Source organism: Tachypleus tridentatus, unplaced genomic scaffold (genome assembly GCF_004210375.1).
Source record: "Tachypleus tridentatus isolate NWPU-2018 unplaced genomic scaffold, ASM421037v1 Hic_cluster_1, whole genome shotgun sequence".
Lineage (NCBI taxonomy): Eukaryota > Metazoa > Arthropoda > Merostomata > Xiphosura > Limulidae > Tachypleus > Tachypleus tridentatus.
The window spans coordinates 28,785,009-28,808,559 of NW_027467777.1; the positions used below are offsets into that span (position 1 = coordinate 28,785,009).

Sequence of the window (23,551 nt, forward strand, 5' to 3'; positions counted from 1 at the left end):
TTTAACTAATTGTAGTTGTTGTAACTTGTTTACCTTCAATAGTAATTGTAACAACAGTAATTATTGAGACCTCTGTAACTTGTAGTTTATTTTAACTGATTTATGTGCGAAACGAAACGGTTTTCCAGTTCATATACTATTCTAGCTAAATAGTAACGAAACAAAGTAATTTTCCAGCTAATGTATACATGAAAAATCCAAGAAACGAAAGACTACGTTTTCAAAAGCGTGTTGTAGAAATTCTGTGAACCGTCTAAACACACGCCTTTATATTGTTTTATGAATAAAGTCATGTAGTGATAATAAAAACTGGTAAAATAACTAAAAAAACGTCTGTGAGGAACTCGTCCGCCAGTTGTGAGTTTCTATAAACTAAATATTTATAAAGAAATCAACACAATTAATGCTAAATATATAACTTCAATTGTACCTAGTTTATACATGGAACGTAATGCTACCTACGGTAACCGACAAGAAAGGAAATTGTTGACACATACAACTACGCTTCCCTCCCACTATATGAACAATACAGCAGACATGAAGCGAGAACGCTTGGCTATTTGTCTCTAAAACTCGTTGTGCGACGAGTACCTTTTAACCTTAATCGGGATACCCAGCACACAGTTTTCAATAGGTGAATCGTACAATCAATTCTCTTTCGGTGGTTTATTAACAAAAATATTCTCATGTAAATAAGCTATGTTTTTTAAACAAACATTCTTATGTAAAGAAGCTATGTTTTTTTAAACAAACATTCTTATGTAAAGAAGCTATGTTTTTTTAAACAAATATTCTTATGTAAAGAAGCTATGTTTTTTTAAACAAATATTCTTATGTAAAGAAGCGATGTTTTTTTAAACAAATATTCTTATGTAAAGAAGCTATGTTTTTTTAAACAAATATTCTCATGTAAAGAAGCTATGTTTTTTTAAACAAATATTCTTATGTAAAGAAGCTATGTTTTTTTAAACAAATATTCCTCATGTAAATAAGCTATGTTTTTTTAAACAAATATTCTTATGTAAAGAAGCTATGTTTTTTAAACAAATATTCTCATGTAAAGAAGCTATGTTTTTTTTTAAACAAATATTCTTATGTAAAGAAGCTATGTTTTTTTAAACAAATATTCTCATGTAAAGAAGCTATGTTTTTTTAAACAAATATTCTTATGTAAAGAAGCTATGTTTTTTTAAACAAATATTCTCATGTAAATAAGCTATGTTTTTTAAACAAATATTCTTATGTAAAGAAGCTATGTTTTTTTAAACAAATATTCTCATGTAAAGAAGCTATGTTTTTTTAAACAAATATTCTTATGTAAAGAAGCTATGTGTTTTTAAACAAATATTCTCATGTAAAGAAGCTATGTTTTTTAAACAAATATTCTCATGTAAAGAAGCTATGTTTTTTTAAACAAATATTCTCATGTAAAGAAGCTATGTTTTTAAACAAATATTCTCATGTAAAGAAGCTATGTTTTTTTAAACAAACATTCTTATGTAAAGAAGCTATGTTTTTAAACAAATATTCTCATGTAAAGAAGCTATGTTTTTTTAAACAAACATTCTTATGTAAAGAAGTTATGTTTTTAAACAAACATTCTTATGTAAAGAAGCTATGTTTCATGAGAGAAATTAAATATCGATAATTGTACGTTTTGTTGTTTAAACGGGAACTTATAAACCTTCTACACAGTTTACAAACTGATAAACCTTCTACACAGTAAACAAACTGATAAAACTTCTACACAGTAAACAAACTAATAAACCTTCTACACAGTTTAAAAACAAATTTAAGACCCTTCTACACAGTAAACAAACTAATAAACCTTCTACACAGTTTAAAAACAAATTAAAAACCCTTCTACACAGTAAACAAACTGATAAAACTTCTACACAGAAAACAAACTAATAAATCTTCTACACAGTTTAAAAACAAATTAAAATCCTTCTACACAGTAAAAAAACTAATAAACCTTCTACACAGTTTAAAAACAAATTAAAATCCTTCTACACAGTAAACAAACTGATAAATCTTCTACACAGTTTAAAAACAAATTAAAAACCCTTCTACACAATAAACAAACTAATAAACCTTCTACACAGTTTAGAAACAAATTAAAAACCCTTCTACACAATAAACAGACTAATAAACCTTCTACACAGTTTAAAAACAAATTAAAAACCCATCTACACAGTAAACAAACTGATAAACCTACTACACAGTTTAAAAACAAATTAAAAACCCTTCTACACAGTAAACAAACTAATAAACCTTCTACACAGTTTAAAAACAAATTAAAAATCCTTCTACACAGTAAACAAACTGATAAACCTACTACACAGTTTAAAAACAAATTAAAAACCCTTCTACACAGTAAACAAACTGTAAAAATTCTACACAGTAAACAAACTAATAAACCTTCTACTCAGTTTAAAAACAAATTAAAAATTCTTCTACACAGTAAACAAACTGATAAAACTTCTACACAGTAAACAAACTAATAAACCTTCTACACAGTTTAAAAACAAATTAAAATCCTTCTACACAGTAAAAAAACTAATAAACCTTCTACACAGTTTAAAAACAAATTAAAAACCCTTCTACACAGTAAACAAACTGACAAACCTTCTACACAGTAAACAAAGTAATAAACCTTCTACACAATAAATAAACTAATAAACCTTCTACACAGTTTAAAAACAAATTAAAAATCCTTCTACTCAGAAACAAACTAATCAACCTTCTACACAGTTTACAAACAAATTAAAAAACTTTCTACACAGTAAACAAACTAATAAACCTTCTACATAGTTTAAAAACAAATTAAAAACCCTTCTACACAATAAACAGACTATTAACCTTCTACACAGTTTAAAAACAAATTAAAAACCCTTCTACACAGTAAACAAACTGATAAACCTACTACACAGTTTAAAAACAAATTAAAAACCCTTCTACACAGTAAACAAACTGTAAAAATTCTACACAGTAAACAAACTAATAAACCTTCTACTCAGTTTAAAACAAATTAAAAATTCTTCTACACAGTAAACAGACTAATAAACCTTCTACACAGTTTAAAACAAATTCAAAACCCTTCTACACAGTAAAAAACTGACAAACCTTCTACACAGTAAACAAACTAATAAACCTTCTACAGAGTTTACAAACAAATAAACCTTCTACACAGTATACAAAGAAATAAACCTTCTACACAGTTTAAAAACAAATTAAAACCCTTCTACACAGTAAACAAACTAATAAACGTTCTATACAGTAAACAAACTGATAAAACTTCTACACAGTAAACAAACTAATAAACCTTCTACACAGTTTAAAAACAAATTTAAGACCCTTCTACACAGTAAACAAACTAATAAACCTTCTACACAGTTTAAAAACAAATTAAAAACCCTTCTACACAGTAAACAAACTGATAAAACTTCTACACAGTAAACAAACTAATAAATCTTCTACACAGTTTAAAAACAAATTAAAATCCTTCTACACAGTAAACAAACTAATAAACCTTCTACACAGCTTAAAAACAAATTAAAAACCCTTCTACACAGTAAACAAACTGTAAAAATTCTACACAGTAAACAAACTAATAAACCTTCTACACAGTTTAAAACAAATTAAAAATCCTTCTACACAGTAAAAAAACTGATAAATCTTCTTCACAGTTTAAAAACAAATTAAAAATCCTTCTACACAGTAAACAAACTAATAAACCTTCTACTCAATAAACAAACAAATTAAAGACCCTTCTACACAGTAAACAAACTAATAAACCTTCTACACAGTTTAAAAACAAATTAAAAATCCTTCTACACAGTAAACAAACTAATAAACCTTCTACTCAATAAACAAACAAATTAAAGACCCTTCTACACAGTAAACAAACTAATAAACCTTCTACACAGTTTAAAAACAAATTAAAAACCCTTCTACACAGTAAACAAACTGATAAACCTACTACACAGTTTAAAAACAAATTAAAAACCCTTCTACACAGTAAACAAACTGTAAAAATTCTACACAGTAAACAAACTAATAAACCTTCTACACAGTTTAAAACAAATTAAAAATCCTTCTACACAGTAAAAAAACTAATAAACCTTCTTCACAGTTTAAAAACAAATTAAAAATCCTTCTACACAGTAAACAAACTAATAAACCTTCTACTCAATAAACAAACAAATTAAAGACCCTTCTACACAGTAAACAAACTAATAAACCTTCTACACAGTTTAAAAACAAATTAAAAATCCTTCTACACAGTAAACAAACTAATAAACCTTCTACACAGTTTAAAAACAAATTAAAAATCCTTCTACACAATAAATAAACTAATAAACCTTCTACACAGTTTAAAAACAAATTAAAAATCCTTCTACTTAGTAAACAAACTAATAAACTTTCTACACAGTTTACAAACAAACTAAAAAACTTTCTACACAGTAAACAAACTAAGAAACCTTCTACAGAGTTCACAAACAAATAAACCTTCTACACAGTATACAAAGAAATAAACCTTCTACACAGTTTACAAACAAATAACTGGTATTGTTTTCTTACAGAGGCATCTTGGATTGTTTACTTACATATTACCTGGTATTGTTAACTTACAGAGACACCTGATATTATTAACTTATAGATGAACGTGGTATTCTTTCTTAGAAAGACACCTGGAAGTATTTACTTACAGAGGTATTTGGTATTGTTTACTTACAGAGGCACTTGGTATTGTTTACTCACAGATTACCTGGTATTCTTTACTTATAGAAATAACTGATATTGTTTACTTACAGAGACACGTGGTATTATTTACATACAGATGAACATAGTCTTCTTTACTTAGAAAGGCACCTGGTGTTGTTTACATTCTGATGTACCTGGTGTTATTTACTTACAGATGTACCTGGTATTGTTTAGATATATGGACACCTGATATTTTTTCTGAGAGAGATAACTGGTATTGCTTACTTACAGAGGTACCTGTATTGTTCACTTATAGATGTCTCTGGTATTGTTTACTCACTGAGGTACCTGTATTGTTCACTTACAGATGTCTAGGGTATTGTTTAATCACAGAGGTATCTGGTATTGTTTACTTACACATTACCTGGTATTGTTTACTCACTGAGGTACCTGTATTGTTCACTTACAGATGTCTAGGATATTGTTTACTCACAGAGGTATCTGGTATTGTTTACTTACACATTACCTGGTATTGTTAACTTACAGAGATAACTGGTATTATTTACTTACAGATGTACCTGGTATTGTTTACTTACAGAAGTACCTGGTATTGTTTACCCACAGATTACATAGTATTCTTTACTTATAGAAATAACTGATATTGTTTACTTACAGAGAAAACTGGTATTATTTACTTAGAGATGAACCTGGTATTGTTTACTTACAGAGGCACCTGGAATTGTTTACTTACAGAGATAACTGGTTTTGTTTACTCATAGAGACACCTGGTATTGTTTACTTACAGAGGTACCTGGTATTGTTTACTTGCAGAGGCACCTGGTATTGTTTACTTACAGATTACCTGGTATTGTTTACTTACAGAGGCACCTGGAATTTTTTACTTACAGATTACCTAGTATCGTTTACCAACAGCAGTACCTAATATTGTTTACTTACAGAGGCACCTGGAATTGTTTACTTACAGAGATAACTGGTTTTGTTTACTCACAGAGACACCTGGTATTGTTTACTTAAAGAGGTACCTGGTATTGTTTACTTGCAGAGGCACGTGATATTGTTTACTTACAGATTACCTGGTATTGTTTACTTACAGATTACCTGGTATTGTTTACTTAGAGAAGTACCTGGTATTGTTTACTTACAGATATAACTGGTTTTATTTACTCGCAGAGACACCGGGCATTCTTTACTTACAGAGAGAAGTGGTATTGTTTACTTACAGAGACACCTGGTATTCTTTATTAGAAAGGCACCTGGTATTGATTACTTTCAAATGTACCTGGTATTGTTAACTTACAGAGACACCTGATATTATTAACTTATAGATAAACGTGGTATTCTTTCTTAGAAAGACATCCGGAAGTGTTTACTTACAGAGGTATTTGGTATTGTTTACTTACAGAGGCACTTGGTATTGTTTACTCACAGATTACCTGGTATTCTTTACTTATAGAAATAACTGATATTGTTTATTTATAGAAATAACTGATATTGTTTACTTACAGAGACACGTGGTATTATTTACATACAGATGAACATAGTCTTCTTTACTTAGAAAGGCACCTGGTATTGTTTACTTACAAAAGTACCTGGTGTTATTTACTTACAGAGGTACCTGTATTGTTCACTTACAGATGTCTCTGGTACTGTTTACTCACAGAGGTAGCTGGTATTGTTTACTTACACATTACCTGGTATTGTTAACTTACAGAGATAACTGGTATTATTTACTTACAGATGTACCTGGTATTGTTTTCTTACAGAGGCACCTGGTATTGTTTACTTATAGAGGTACCTGGTATTGTTTACTTACAGAGATAACTGGTATTATTTACTTACAGATGTACCTGGTATTGTTTTCTTACAGAGGCACCTGGTATTGTTTACTTATAGAGGTACCTGGTATTGTTTACTTACAGAGATAACTGGTATTATTTACATAGAGATGAACCTGGTATTGTGTACTTACAGAGGCACCTGGTATTGTTTACTTAAAGATATAACTGGTTTTGTTTACTCACAGAGACACCGGGTATTGTTTACTTACAGATGTACCTGGAATTGTTTAGTTAAAAAGACATCTGGTATTGTTTACTTACAGAGGTACCTAGTATTGTTTACTTTCAGAGAAAACTGCTATTAGTTACTTACAGATGAACCTAGTATTGTTTACTTACAGAGACACCTGCTATTGTTTACTTAGAGATTACCTAGTATTGTTAACTTACAGAGGTGCTTGGTATTGTTTAATTTCATAGGTATGTGGGATTTTTCCTTATAGATTACCTGGTATTGGTTACTTACAGGGACACATGTTATTCTTTACTTACAGAGGTAACTGGTATGGTTTACTTACAGAGGTACCTGTATTGTTCACTTACAGATGTGTCTGGTATTGTTTACTCACAGAAGTATCTGGTATTGTTTACTTACACATTACCTGGTATTGTTAACCCACAGAGATATCTGGTAATATTTACTTACAGATGTACCTGGTGTTGTTTACTTACAGAGATAATTGGTAGTATTTACATAGAGATGTACCTGGTATTGTTTACTTACAGAAGTACCTGGTATTGTTTACTCACAGATTACCTGGTATTCATTACTTATAGAAATAACTGATATTGTTTACTTACAGATGAACATGGTCTTCTTTACTTAGAAAGACACGTGGTATTGTTTACTTACAGAGGTATCTGGTATTGTTTACTTACAGAGTTACCTAGTATTGTTTACTCACAAAGCACCTGGTATTGTTTACTTACAGAAGTACCTGGTACTGTTTACTCACAGATTAAATGGTATTCTTTACTTATAGAAATAACTTATATTGTTTACTTACAGAGACACCTGCTATTGTTTACTTAGAGATTACCTGGTATTGTTTACTTACAGAGATAACTGGTATTGTTTACTTTCAGATGTACCTGGTATTGTTTACTTAAAGAGGTACCTGGTATTGTTTAATTACAGAGGCACCTGGTTTTGTTTACTTACAGGTATAACTGGTTTTGTTTACTCACAGAGACACCTGGTATTGTTTACTTACAGATGTACCTGGTATTGTTTACTTAAAGAGGTACCTAGTATTGTTTAGTTACAGAGGTTCTTGGTATTGTTTAATTTCATAGGTACCTGGTATTGTTTACTTACAGAGGTACCTGGCATTGTTTACTTAAAAAAACAACTGGTATTGATTAATTACAGATGTACCTGGTATTGTTTACTTACAAAAAGACCTGGAATTGTTTACTTACAGATGCACCTGGTATTTGTTACTTGCAGATATCCTGGTAATGTTTACTTCCAGAGGTACCTAGTATTGTTTACTTAGAGAGGCATCTGGTATTGTTTACTTAGAGATTACCTGGTATGGTTTACATAGAGATAACTGGTATTATTTACTCACTGATTACCTGTTATTCTTTACTTACAAAGATAACTAATATTATTTACTTACAGAGGAACCTGGTATTTTTTACTTACAGATCACCTGGAATTGTTTACTTACAGAGGTACCTGGTATTGTTTAGTTACAGAGGCACCTGGTATTGTTTACTTACAAATGTAACTGGTATTGTTTACTTACAGAGATAACTGGTATTGTTTACTTACAGAATACCACGTATTGTTTTCTTTCAGATGTAGTTGGTATTGTTTACTTACAGAGATAACTGGTTTTGTTTACTCACAGAGACACCTGGTATTGTTCACTTACAGAGGAACCTGGTATTGTTTACTTACAGAGGCACCTGGTATTGTTTACTTTCAGATTACCTGGTATTGTTTACTTACAGAGGTACCTAGTATTGTTTACTAACAGAGGTACCTGGTATTGTTTGCTTACAGATTACCTGGTATTGTTTACTTAGAGAGATAACTGCTAATCCTTACTTACAGAGACATCTGGTATTGTTTATTTAGAGATGTACCTGGTATTGTTTACTTACAAAGGCACCTGGAATTTTTCACTTACAGATAATCGGGTATTGTTTATTTACAGAGACATCTGGTATTGTTTACTTAGAGATGTTCCTGGTATTGTTTACTTAGACATGTACCTGGTATTGTTTACTTACGGAGACATCTGGTATTGTTTACTTACAGATGTACCGGGTATTGTTTACTTACAGATGTACTTGGTAGTGTTTACTTACAGAAGTACCTGGTATTGTTTACTTACAGATTACGTGGTATTGTTTACTTACAGAGGTACCTGATATTGTTTACTTACAGAGGTACCTGGTATTGTTTACTTACAGAGGTACCTAGTATTGTTTACTTAGAGAGGCATCTGGTATTGTTTACTTAGAGATTACCAGGTATTGTTTACTTAGAGAGATAACTGGTATTGTTTACTTACAGAGACATCTGGTATTGTTTACTTAGAGATGTTCCTAGTATTGTTTACTTAGAGAGGTACCTGGTATTATTTACTAACTTATGTACCTGGTATTGTTTACTTACATATGTACCTGGTATTGTTTACTCACAGATTACCTGGTATTTTTTACTTATAGAAATAACTGATATTGTTTTCTTACAGAGACACGAGGTATTATTTACATAGAGATGAACATGGTCTTCTTTATTCAGAAAGACACCTGGTATTGTTTACTTACAGAGGTACCTGGTATTGTTTACTTACAGAGGTACCTGGTATTGTTTACTTAGAGAGGTAGCTGGTGTTGTTTACTTACAGAAGCACCTCGAATTATTTACTTACAGAGAAAACTGGTATTATTTACTTTCAGATGAACCTGGTATTGTTTACTCATAGAGACACCTGCTATTTTTTTCTTCTAGAGGTACCTAACATTGTTTACTTAGAGATGTACCTGGTATTGTTTAATTTCATAGGTACCTGGTATTGTTTACTTATAGAGATATCTGGTATTGTTTATTTACCAAAGTACCTGATATCCTTTACTTACAGAGGTACCTGGTATTGTTTACTTAAAAAGACATCTGGTATTGTTTACTTACAGACGTACCTGGTATTGGTTACTTACAGATGTTCCTGGTATTGTTTGTTTACAGATGAACCTGGTATTGTTTACTTACAGAGACACCTGCTATTGTTTACTTAGAGATTACCTGGTATTGTTTACTTACAGAGATAACTGGTATTGTTTACTTTCAGATGTACCTGGTATTGTTTACTTACAGAGATACCTGGTATTGTTCACTTACAGAGGTACCTAGTATTGTTTACTTACAGAGGTGCTTGGTATTGTTTAATTTCATAGGTATCTGCGATTGTTTACTTACAGATTACCTGGTATTGTTTACTTACACATTACCTGGTATTGTTTACTTACAAATATAACTGGTTTTGTTTACTCACAGAGACACTTGGTATTGTTTACATACAGATGAACCTGGTATTGTTTACTTACAGATGTACCTAGTATTGTTTACTTACAGAGGTACCTGGTATTGTTTAATTAGAGAGGCACCTGATATTGTTCACTTACAGAGATAACTGGTTTTGTTTACTCCCAGAGACACCTGGTATTGTTTACTTACAGATGTACCTGGTATTATTTACTTACAGAGGTACCTAGTATAGTTTACTTACAGAGGTACCTAATATTGTTTAGTAACAGAGGCACTTGATATTGTTTACTTACAGATTACCTGGTATTGTTTACTTACAGATTACCTGGTACTCTTTACTTACAGATATCACTGGTTTTGTTTACTCACAGAGACACCGGGCATTCCTTACTTACAGAGAGAAGTGGAATTGTTTACTTACAGAGACACCTGGTATTCTTTATTAGAAAAACACCTGGTATTGATTACTTACAGATGTACCTGGTATTGTTAAATTACAGAGATAACTGGTATTGTTTTCTTACAGAGGCATCTTGGATTGTTTACTTACATATTACCTGGTACTGTTAACTTACAGAGACACCTGATATTATTAACTTATAGATGAACGTGGTATTCTTTCTTAGAAAGACATCTGGAAGTGTTTACTTACAGAGGTATTTGGTATTGTTTACTTACAGAGGCACTTGGTATTGTTTACTCACAGATTACCTGGTATTCTTTACTTATAGAAATAACTGATATTGTTTACTTATAGAAATAACTGATATTGTTTACTTACAGAGACACGTGGTATTATTTACATCCAGATGAACATAGTCTTCTTTACTTAGAAAGGCACCTGGTATTGTTTACTTACAGAAGTACCTGGTGTTATTTACTTACAGAGGTACCTGTATTGTTCACTTACAGATGTCTCTGGTATTGTTTACTCACAGAGGTAGCTGGTATTGTTTACTTACACATTACCTGGTATTGTTAACTTACAGAGATAACTGGTATTATTTACTTACCGATGTACCTGGTATTGTTTTCTTACAGAGGCACCTGGTATTGTTTACTTATAGAGGTACCTGGTATTGTTTACTTACAGAGATAACTGGTATTATTTACTTACAGATGTACCTGGTATTGTTTTCTTACAGAGGCACCTGGTATTGTTTACTTATAGAGGTACCTGGTATTGTTTACTTACAGAGATAACTGGTATTATTTACATAGAGATGAACCTGGTATTGTGTACTTACAGAGGCACCTGGTATTGTTTACTTAAAGATATAACTGGTTTTGTTTACTCACAGAGACACCGGGTATTGTTTACTTACAGATGTACCTGGAATTGTTTAGTTAAAAAGACATCTGGTATTGTTTACTTACAGAGGTACCTAGTATTGTTTACTTTCAGAGAAAACTGCTATTAGTTACTTACAGATGAACCTAGTATTGTTTACTTACAGAGACACCTGCTATTGTTTACTTAGAGATTACCTAGTATTGTTAACTTACAGAGAAAACTGGTATTATTTACTTACAGATGTACCTGGTATTGTTTACTTACAGAAGTACCTGGTATTGGTTACTTACAGGGACACCTGCTATTCTTTACTTACAGAGGTAACTGGTATGGTTTACTTACAGAGGTACCTGTATTGTTCACTTACAGATGTGTCTGGTATTGTTTACTCACAGAGGTATCTGGTATTGTTTACTTACACATTACCTGGTATTGTTAACTCACAGAGATATCTGGTAATATTTACTTACAGATGTACCTGGTGTTGTTTACTTACAGAGATAATTGGTAGTATTTACATAGAGATGTACCTGGTATTGTTTACTTACAGAAGTACCTGATATTGTTTACTTACAGAGACACGTGGTATTATTTACATACAGATGAACATGGTCTTCTTTACTTAGAAAGACACGTGGTATTGTTTACTTACAGAGGTATCTGATATTGTTTACCTACAGAATTACCTAGTATTGTTTACTCACAGAGGCAACTGGTATTGTTTACTTACAGAAGTACCTGGTACTGTTTAATCATAAATTAAATGGTATTCTTTACTTATAGAAATAACTTATATTGTTTACTTACAGAGAAAACTGGTATTATTTACTTACAGATGTACCTGGTATTGTTTACTTACAGTAGTACCTAGTATTGTTTAGTTACAGAGGTTCTTGGTATTGTTTAATTTCATAGGTACCTGGTATTGTTTACTTACAGAGATATCTGGTATTGTTTATTTACCAAAGTACCTGATATCTTTTACTTACAGAGGTACCTGGTATTGTTTACTTAAAAAGACATCTGGTATTGTTTAATTACAGATGTACCTGGTATTGTTTACTTACAGATGCACCTGGTATTGGTTACTTGCAGATTACCTGGTATTGTTTAGTTACAGAGGCACCTGGTATTGTTTACTTACAAATGTAACTGGTATTGTTTACTTACAGAGATAACTGGTATTGTTTACTCACTGATTAACTGGTATTCTTTACTTACAAAGATAACTGGTATTATTTACTTACAGAGGCACCTGGTATTGTTTACTTACAGAATATCAGGTATTGTTTTCTTTCAGATGTAGCTGGTATTGTTTACTTACAGAGCCACCTGGTATTGTTTACTTACAGAGATAACTGGTTTTGTTTACTCACAGAGACACCTGGTATTGTTCACTTACAGAGGTACCTGGTATTGTTTACTTAAAGAGGCACCTGGTATTGTTTACTTTCAGATTACCTGGTATTGTTTACTTATAGAGGTACCTGGTATTGTTTACTTACAAATTACCTGGTATTGTTTACTTAGAGAGATAACTGCTAATCCTTACTTACAGAGACATCTGGTATTATTTATTTAGAGATGTACCTGGTATTGTTTACTTACAAAGGCACCTGGAATTTTTCACCTACAGATTATCTGGTATTGTTTATTTACATAAATACCTAATATTGTTTAGTTACAGAGGCACCTGGTATTAATTACTTACAGAGGCATCTGGTATTGTTCACTTACGGAGACATCTGGTATTGTTTACTTACAGATGTACCGGGTATTGTTTACTTACAGATGTACCTAGTATTGTTTACTTACAGAGGTACCTGGTATTGTTTAATTAGAGAGGCACCTGATATTGTTCACTTACAGAGATAACTGGTTTTGTTTACTCCCAGAGACGCCTGGTATTGTTTACTTACAGAGAGAAGTGGTATTTTTACTTACAGAGACACCTGGTATTCTTTATTAGAAAGGCACCTGATATTGATTACTTACAGATGTACCTGGTATTGTTAAATTACAGAGATAACTGGTATTGTTTTTTTACAGAGGCATCTTGGATTGTTTACTTACATATTACCTGGTATTGTTAACTTACAGAGACACCTGATATTATTAACTTATAGATGAACGTGGTATTCTTTCTTAGAAAGACATCCGGAAGTGTTTACTTACAGAGGTATTTGGTATTGTTTACTTACAGAGGCACTTGGTATTGTTTACTCACAGATTACCTGGTATTCTTTACTTATAGAAATAACTGATATTGTTTACTTATAGAAATAACTGATATTGTTTACTTACAGAGACACGTGGTATTATTTACATACAGATGAACATAGTCTTCTTTACTTAGAAAGGCACCTGGTATTGTTTACTTACAGAAGTGAAAGAGACACGTGGTATTATTTACATACAGATGAACATAGTCTTCTTTACTTAGAAAGGCACCTGGTATTGTTTACTTACAGAAGTACCTGGTGTTATTTACTTACAGAGGTACCTGTATTGTTCACTTACAGATGTCTCTGGTATTGTTTACTCACAGAGGTATCTGGTATTGTTTACTTACACATTACCTGGTATTGTTAACTTACAGAGATAACTGGTATTATTTACTTACAGATATACCTGGTATTGTTTTCTTAAAGAGGCACCTGGTATTGTTTACTTACAGAGGTACCTAATATTGTTTAGTGACAGAGGCACTTGGTATTGTTTACTTACAGATTACCTGGTATTGTTTATTTACAGATTACCTGGTACTCTTTACTTACAGATATAACTGGTTTTGTTTACTCACAGAGACACCGGGCATTCTTTACTTACAGAGAGAAGTGGAATTGTTTACTTACAGAGACACTTGGTATTCTTTATTAGAAAAACACCTGGTATTGATTACTTACAGAGGCACCTGGTATTGTTTACTTACAGATCACCTGGTATTGTTTACGTACAGAGGTACCTGGTATTGTTTACTTACAGAGGTTCCTAATATTGTTTACTTAAAGAGGCATCTGGTATTGTTTACTTTGAGATTACCTGGTATTGTTTACTTAGAGAGATAACTGGTATTGTTTACTTACAGAGACATCTGGTATTGTTTACTTAGAGATGTTCCTGGTATTGTTTACTGAGAGAGCTACCTAGTATTATTTACTAACTTATGTACCTGGTATTGTTTACTTACAGATGTACCTGGTATTGTTTACTCACAGATTACCTGGTATTTTTTACTTATAGAAATAACTGATATTGTTTAGTTACAGAGACACGTGGTATTATTTACATAGAGATGAACATGGTCTTCTTTATTTAGAAAGACACCTGGTATTGTTTACTTACAAAGGTACCTGGTATTGTTCACTTACAGAGGCACCTGGTATTGTTTAACTACAGATTATCTGGTATTGTTTACTTACAGATGTACCTAGTATTGTTTACTTACAGAGGTATCTGGTATTGTTTACTTACAGATTACCTGGTATTGTTTACTTAGAGAGATAACTGCTATTGTTTACTTACAGAGATAACTTGTATTGTTTACTTACAGAGACACCTGGTATTATTTACTTACAGATGAACCTGGTATTGTTTACTTACAGAGACACCTGCTATTGTTTACTTAGAGTTTACCTGGTATTATTTACTTACAGAGGTATCTGGTATTGTTTATTTTCAGATGTATCTGGTATTGTTTACTTGCAGAGGTACCTAATATTGTTTAGTTACAGAAGCACCTAGTATTGTTTACTTACAGAGGCATCTGGTATTGTATACTTACAGATTACCTGGTATTGTTTACTTACAGAAATAACTGGTATTTTTTTACTTACGGAGACATCTGGTATTGTTTACTTACAGATGTACCGGGTATTGTTTACTTACAGATGTGCTTAGTAGTGTTTACTTCCAGAAGTACTTGGTATTATTTACTTATAGATTACCTGCTATTCTTTACTTACAGAGGTACCTGGTATTATTAACTTACAGATGTACGTTGTATTCTTACTTAGAAAGACACCTGGTTTCTTTTACTTACAGAAGCACCTGGTATTGTTTACTTACAGAGGTACCTGGTATTGTTTACTTACAGAGGTACCTAGTATTGTTTACTTAGAGAAGCATCTGGTATTGTTTACTTAGAGATTACCTGGTATTGTTTACTTAGAGAGATAACTGGTATTGTTTACTTACAGAGACATCTGGTATTGTTTACTTATAGATGTTCCTGGCATTGTTTACTTAGAGAGGTACCTGATATTATTTACTATCTTATGTACCTGGTATTGTTTACTTACAGATGTATCTGCTATTGTTTACTTACAGATTTACCAGGAATTGTTTACTTACAGATGTACCTGGTATTGTTTACTTACAGAGATAACTGGTATTGTTTACTTACAGATTACCTGGTATTCTTTACTTATAGAAATATCTGATATTGTTTACTTACAGAGATACGTGGTATTATTTACATACAGATGAACATGGTCTTCTTTAGTTAGAAGAACACCTGGTATTGTTTACTTACAGAGGTACCTGGTATTCTTTAATGAGAGAGGTACGTGGTATTGTTTACTTACAGAGGCACCTGTATTGTTTATTTACAGAGAAAACTGGTATTATATACTTACAGATGAATCTGGTATTGTTTACTTACAGAGGTACCTGGTATTGTTTACTTACAGAGGCACCTGGTATTGTTTACTTACAGATTACCTTGTATTGTTTACTTAGAGAGGTACCTAGTATTGTTTACTTACAGAGGTATCTGGTATTGTTTACTTACAGATTACCTGGTATTGTTTACTTACTATCAGTTCTTAACTAGTTCTAACTAGTTACTACAGTTTATGTAGTAACAGTTCAAACAGACGGTGTGACAGGAAGAAATCATAAAACTAAGTAAACAAAACCTCTTAAGTAAACAACACCAGGTACCTCTGTAAGTAAATAATACCAGGTACACCTGTAAGTAAACAACACCAGGTACACCTGTAAGTAAACAACACCAGGTACACCTATATGTAAATAATACCAGGTAATCTGTAAGTAAACAATACCAGGCACCTCTGTAAGTAAACAACACCAGGTACATCAGAAAGTAAACAATACCAGGTAATCTATAAGTAAACAACACCAATTATCTCTGTAAGTAAACAATACTAGGTACCTCTGTAGTAACAATACCAGGTGTTTTCTAAGTAAAGAATACCAGTTACATCTGTATGTAAACAATACCAGGTGCATTTCTAAGTATACAATACAAGGTGTCTCTGTAAGTAAACAATACCAGGTAATCTATAAGTAACCAATAACAGGTACATCTGTAAGTAAACAATATCAGGTACCTCTATAAGTGAACAATACCAGGTAGTCTATAAGTAAACAATACCAGGTGCCTCAGTTAGTAAACAAAACCAGGTACATCTGTAGTAAACAATACCAGGTGCATTTGTAAGTATACAATACCAGCTACCTCTGTAAGTAAACAATATTTGGTACTGCTTTAAGTAAACGATACCAAGTACCTCTGTGAGTAAACAATATCATATACTTCTGTAGGTAAACAATACCAGGTTTCACTGTAAGTAAACAATACCAGGTGCCTCTGTAAGTAAACAATACCATGTGTCTCTGTAAGTAAAGAATACCAGTGAAGTAAAGAATACCAGGTAATCTGTGGGTAAACAATACCAGTTATCTCTGTAAGTAAACAATACCAGGTGCCTCTGTAAATAAAGAATATCAGTTAATCTGTAAGTAAACAATAGCAGGTACTTCTGTAAGTAAAGAATACCAGGTAGGTCCATAAGTAAACGATTCCTGGTAAATCTGTAAGTAAACAATACTAGGTACATCTGTAAGTAAAGAATACCAGGTAGATCTGTAATTAAACAATTCCTGGTAAAACTGTAAGTAAACAATACCATGTACATCTGTGAGTAAACAATACCAGGTACATAAGTTAGTAAATAATACCAGGTACCTCTCTAAGTAAACAATACCAGGTACCTCTGTAAATAAACAATACCAGGTAATCTGTAAGTAAACAATGCCAGGAGCCTCTGTAAGAAAACGAAACCAGGTGTCTTTCTAAGTAAGAATACAACGTACATCTGTAAGTTAATAATACCAGGTGTCTCTGTAAGTAAACAATACCAGTTATCTCTGTAAGTAAAGAATACCAGGTAATCTGTAAGTAAACAATACCACGTACTTCTGTAAGTAAACACTACCAAGTACATCTGTAACTAAAATATACCAGATGTCTCCGTAAGTAAACAATACCAGTTATCTTTGTAAATAAACAATACCAGGTAATCTATAAGCAAACAATACCAGATGCCTCTGTAAGTAAACAATACCAGGTGCCTCTGTAACTAAATATCTGATATTGTTACTTACAGAGGTACCTGGTATTGTTTACTTGCAGAGGCACGTGATATTGTTTACTTACAGATTACCTGGTATTGTTTACTTAGAGAAGTACCTGGTATTGTTTACTTACAGATATAACTGGTTTTATTTACTCGCAGAGACACCGGGCATTCTTTACTTACAGAGAGAAGTGGTATTTTTACTTACAGAGACACCTGGTATTCTTTATTAGAAAGGCACCTGATATTGATTACTTACAGATGTACCTAGTATTGTTAAATTACAGAGATAACTGGTATTGTTTTCTTACAGAGGCATCTTGGATTGTTTACTTACATATTACCTGGTATTGTTAACTTACAGAGACACCTGATATTATTAACTTATAGATGAACGTGGTATTCTTTCTTAGAAAGACATCCGGAAGTGTTTACTTACAGAGGTATTTGGTATTGTTTACTTACAGAGGCACTTGGTATTGTTTACTCACAGATTACCTGGTATTCTTTACTTATAGAAATAACTGATATTGTTTACTTATAGAAATAACTGATATTGTTTACTTACAGAGACACGTGGTATTATTTACATACAGATGAACATAGTCTTCTTTACTTAGAAAGGCACCTGGTATTGTTTACTTACAGAAGTACCTGGTGTTATTTACTTACAGAGGTACCTGTATTGTTCACTTACAGATGTCTCTGGTATTGTTTACTCATAGAGGTATCTGGTATTGTTTACTTACACATTACCTGGTATTGTTAACTTACAGATTACCTGGTATTGTTTATTTACAGAGGTACCTGGTATTGTTTACTTAGAGAGGCATCTGGTATTGTTTAGTTAGAGATTACCTGGTATTGTTTACTTAGAGAGATAACTGGTATTGTTTACTTACAGAGACATCTGGTATTGTTTACTTAGATATGTTCCTGGTATTGTTTACTTAGAGAGGTACCTGGTATTATTTACTAACTTATGTACCTGGTATTGTTTACTCACAGATGTACATGGTATTGTTTACTTACAGTTTTACCAGGAATTGTTTAATTACAGATCTACCTGGTATTCTTTACTTACAGATGTACCTGGTATTGTTTACTTACAGATTTACCAGGAATCGTTTACTTATGGATCTACCTGGTATTCTTTACTTACAGAAGTACCTGCTATTGTTTACTTACAGATTAACTGATATTCTTTACTTACAGAGGCACCTGGTATTGTTTACTTACAGAGATAACTGGTATTGTTTACTTACAGAAGTACCTGGTATTGTTTACCCACAGATTACCTGGTATTCTTTACTTACAGAGACACATGGTATTGTTTACTTACAGAGGCACCTGGTATTGTTTACTTACAGTGAAACCTGGTATTGTTTACCTACAGAAGTATATGATATTGTTTACTCACAGAGGTACTTGGTATCGTTTACTTAAAGCAGTACCAAATATTGTTTACTTACAGAGGTAGCTGGTATTGTATACTTACAAATGCACCTGGTATTGTTTACTTACAGATGTACCTGGTTTTGTTTACTAACTGAGGCACCTGGTATTGTTTACTTATAGACTACCTGGTATTGTTCACTTATAGAGGTACCTGATATTGTTTACTTACAGATGTACCTGGTATTGGTTACTTATAGATTACCTGGTATTGTTTACTTACAGAGACACCTTGTATTGTATACTTACAAATGCACCTGGTATTGTTTACTTACAGATGTACCTGGTTTTGTTTACTAACTGAGGCACCTGGTATTGTTTACTTATAGACTACCTGGTATTGTTCACTTATAGAGGTACCTGATATTGTTTACTTACAGATGTACCTGTTATTGGTTACTTATAGATTACCTGGTATTGTTTACTTACAGAGACACCTTGTATTGTATACTTAGAAATGCACCTGGTATTGTTTACATACAGATGTAACTGGTATTCTTTACTTAGAAAAACACCTGGTATTGTTACTTACAGAGGTACCTAGTATTGTTTACTTACAGAGATAATTGGTGTTGTTTACTTATAGATTACCTGGTATTGTTTACTTTCTGATGTACCTGGTGTTGTTTACTTACAGAGGTGCCTGGTATTGTTTACTTACAGATTACCTGGTATTGTTTACTTATAGGTGTACCTGGTGTTGTTTACTTACAGGTGTACCTGGTGTTGTTTACTTACAGGTGTACCTGGTATTATTTACTTACAGAGGTACCTGGTGTTGTTTACTTAAGAGGTTTTGTTTACTTAGTTTTATGATTTCTTCCTGTCACACCGTCTGTTTGAACTGTTACTACATAAACTGTAGTAACTAGTTAGAACATTACTACATGAATTGAGAACATGAACACACACTGTTTACATTGAGTAGGGAAGGTAAGATAATGAACATTATTCCTTACCCACAAGGAGAGAGAGAGAATAGAGACTATGTGTTGAGCAACTCCGGTAACTTTACTCATCTCTCCTTCAGGAGCCGATAGGTGTATTCGATAGTGTTCTATACCAGCAGAATCTGTGTTGTCACGATAATATAGTCGTGTCAAGCTCTGACTCTGATACAGACAGACATTCCTGTTATTGAAGAGGGCTCTTAAACTGTGGAAAAATCTTTAAAATCGGTAAGTTATTCTCACAAACAGAAAACTTATCGCAACGTACTTAATACTTTGTGTTAAGCTAAATCAAACCTAATCAGTTGGTGTTGGGGTCAAAAGTCACATCACGTAGCGAAGTGGTAATTAACTGAATCCAACAAGCCTTCAATATAACTGTCTGCATCTTCAAAGTAACGCACATACTATCGACAAATCCTAGGTCGCCCGAACGGATACTTCCCGTTTTCTACGGGACGAGTCTAACACGTAGAATTGTAAATATGCGTGCGCAGGTTGTGGGAGGCTTAGGCCATCCGTTGTTTAGCACAAGAGGTCATTGTCGTCAACTGACTTCCACTTCTATTCATCACACCGAGAGAAGGCATGACTAAACAGTGAAAACTGTACTCCCAGGAGCACTTGGGATATAATTTAGTTATTCTGAAACATTTCACGAAACAAAAACTAATTAATGAACAAATTACATCTTAAAATCCTGCTTTGTTTTTCGGTTTACCATTAATAGTAGTTCTTGCTGTTATTGGCTACACGATGCAAGAAGTTTAGCCCTATCATTCTAGTCATTAATTAAAAAGAAAACATATATGTAAAGACGACTGGTGTAGGTAGAGAAAGCTTTATGTAGAGGAGCGAACAACATTTTTACGTATATATTTTTATCTACCAGTGGGTTTTCTCGTCATCACGGATTAAAAGGAAACCATTTAGTTTACGGTAACAGTTCTTCCTATTTTCTAACTTAACGCCATCTGTTGAACAACATATTTATTTATTTATACTAAGCACGTGACGTAACAGTTTATAAATTAGTGAAACAAACATGATATTAACATAAAGTACCTATTTCATATATTAGTAAGACTAAACATGATACTAAAATGGACTACCTGTTTTATAAATTAGTCAAACTAAACATGATACTGACAGGAAATACCTGTTTTATAGATTAGTGAAACTAAACATGATACTGACATCAAGTACCTGTTTTATAAATTAGTGAAAGTAAACATGATACTGACATGAAGTTCCTGTTTTATAGATTAGTCAAATTGAACATGATACTAACATAATGTACCTGTTTTATAAATTAGTGAAACTAAACATGATACTAACATCAAGTACCTGTTTTATAGATTAGTGAAACTAAACATGATACTGACATGAAATACCTGTTTTATAGATTAGTCAAATTGAACATGATACTAACATGAAGTACCTGTTTTATAAATTAGTGAAACTAAACATGATATTAACATAAAGTACCTACTTCATATATTAGTAAGAATAAACATGATACTAAAATGGACTACCTGTTTTATAAATTAGTGAAACTAAACATGATACTGACAGGAAGTACCTGTTTTATAGATTAGTGAAACTAAACATGATACTGACATCAAGTACCTGTTTTATAAATTAGTCAAATTGAACATGATACTAACATGAAGTACCTGTTTTATAAATTAGTGAGACTAAACGTGATTTAGACAGGAAGTACCTGTTTTATAGATTAGTGAAACTAAACACGATACTGACATCAAGTACCTGTTTTATAGATTAGTGAAACTAAACATGATACTGACATGAAATACCTGTTTTATAGATTAGTCAAATTGAACATGATACTAACATGAAGTACCTGTTTTATAAATTAGTGAAACTAAACATGATACTGACATGAAGTACCTGTTTTATAAATTAGTCAAATTGAACATGATACTGACATGAAGTACCTGTTTTATAAATTAGTCATATTGAACATGATACTAGCATCAAGTACCTGATTTATAAATTAGTGAAACTAAACATGATACTGACATCAAGTACCTGTTTTATAATTTAGTGAAATTAAACATGATACTGACATCAAGTACCTGTTTTATAAATTAGTGAGACTAAACGTGATTTTGACAGGAAGTACCTGTTTTATAGATTAGTGAAACTAAACATGATACTGACATGAAGTACCTGTTTTATAGATTATTCAAATTGAACATGATACTAACATGAAGTACCTGTTTTATAGATTAGTGAAACTAAACGTGATACTGACATCAAGTACCTGTTTTATAGATTAGTCAAATTGAACATGATTCTAACATGAAGTACCTGTTTTATAGATTAGTGAAACTAAACATGATACTAACATCAAGTACCTGTTTTATAGATTAGTGAAACTAAACATGATACTGACATGAAATACCTGTTTTATAGATTAGTCAAATTGAACATGATACTAACATGAAGTACCTGTTTTATAAATTAGTGAAACTAAACATGATACTAACATGAAGTACCTGTTTTATAAATTAGTGAAACTAAACATGATACTAACATCAAGTACCTGTTTTATAGATTAGTGAAACTAAACATGATACTGACATGAAATACCTGTTTTATAGATTAGTCAAATTGAACATGATACTAACATGAAGTACCTGTTTTATAAATTAGTGAAACTAAACATGATACTAACATCAAGTACCTGTTTTATAAATTAGTGAAACTACACATGACACTAACATCAAGTACCTGTTTTATAAAGTAGTGAAACTAAACATGATACTGACATCAAGTACCTGTTTTATAGATTAGTCAAATTGAGCATGATACTGACATCAAGTACCTGTTTTATAGATTAGTGAAACTAAACATGATACTGACATGAAATACCTGTTTTATAGATTAGTCAAATTGAACATGATACTAACATTAAGTACCTGTTTTATAAATTAGTGAAACTAAACATGATACTAACATGAAGTACCTGTTTTATAAATTAGTGAAACTAAACATGATACTGACATCAAGTACCTGTTTTATAGATTAGTCAAATTGAGCATGATACTGACATCAAGTACCTGTTTTATAGATTAGTGAAACTAAACATGATACTGACATCAAGTACCTATTTTATAAATTAGTGAAAGTAAATATGATACTGACATGAAGTACCTGTTTTATAAATTAGTGAAACTAAACATGATGCTGACATGAAGTACCTGTTTTATAAATTAGTGAAACTAAACATGATACTGACATCAAGTACCTGTTTTATAAATTAGTGAAACTAAACATGATACTAACATGAATTACCTGTTTTATAAATTAGTGAAACTAAACATGATACTAACATGAAGTACCTGTTTTATAAATTAGTGAAACTAAACATG

The 23,551-nt window shown here is 32.0% G+C and overlaps 1 protein-coding gene across 5 annotated transcripts in view; it reads right to left on the minus strand.

Moving 5' to 3' along the window:
• Positions 1-20,883, minus strand: part of LOC143241648 (tetraspanin-18-like) — a 62,936-nt gene extending 42,053 nt beyond the window's left edge. For 2 of the 5 annotated variants that reach the window (XM_076484847.1, XM_076484845.1), the window contains exon 1: positions 20,163-20,869. In XM_076484847.1, coding sequence (XP_076340962.1) covers positions 20,163-20,222 — 60 coding nt within the window. In that variant the 5' untranslated portion in view covers positions 20,223-20,869. Of the gene's footprint in view, positions 1-20,162 lie in introns of all 5 variants that reach the window. The other 3 variants (XM_076484846.1, XM_076484849.1, XM_076484848.1) reach the window with 3 other exon arrangements.
• Positions 20,884-23,551: the final 2,668 nt, after the last annotated feature.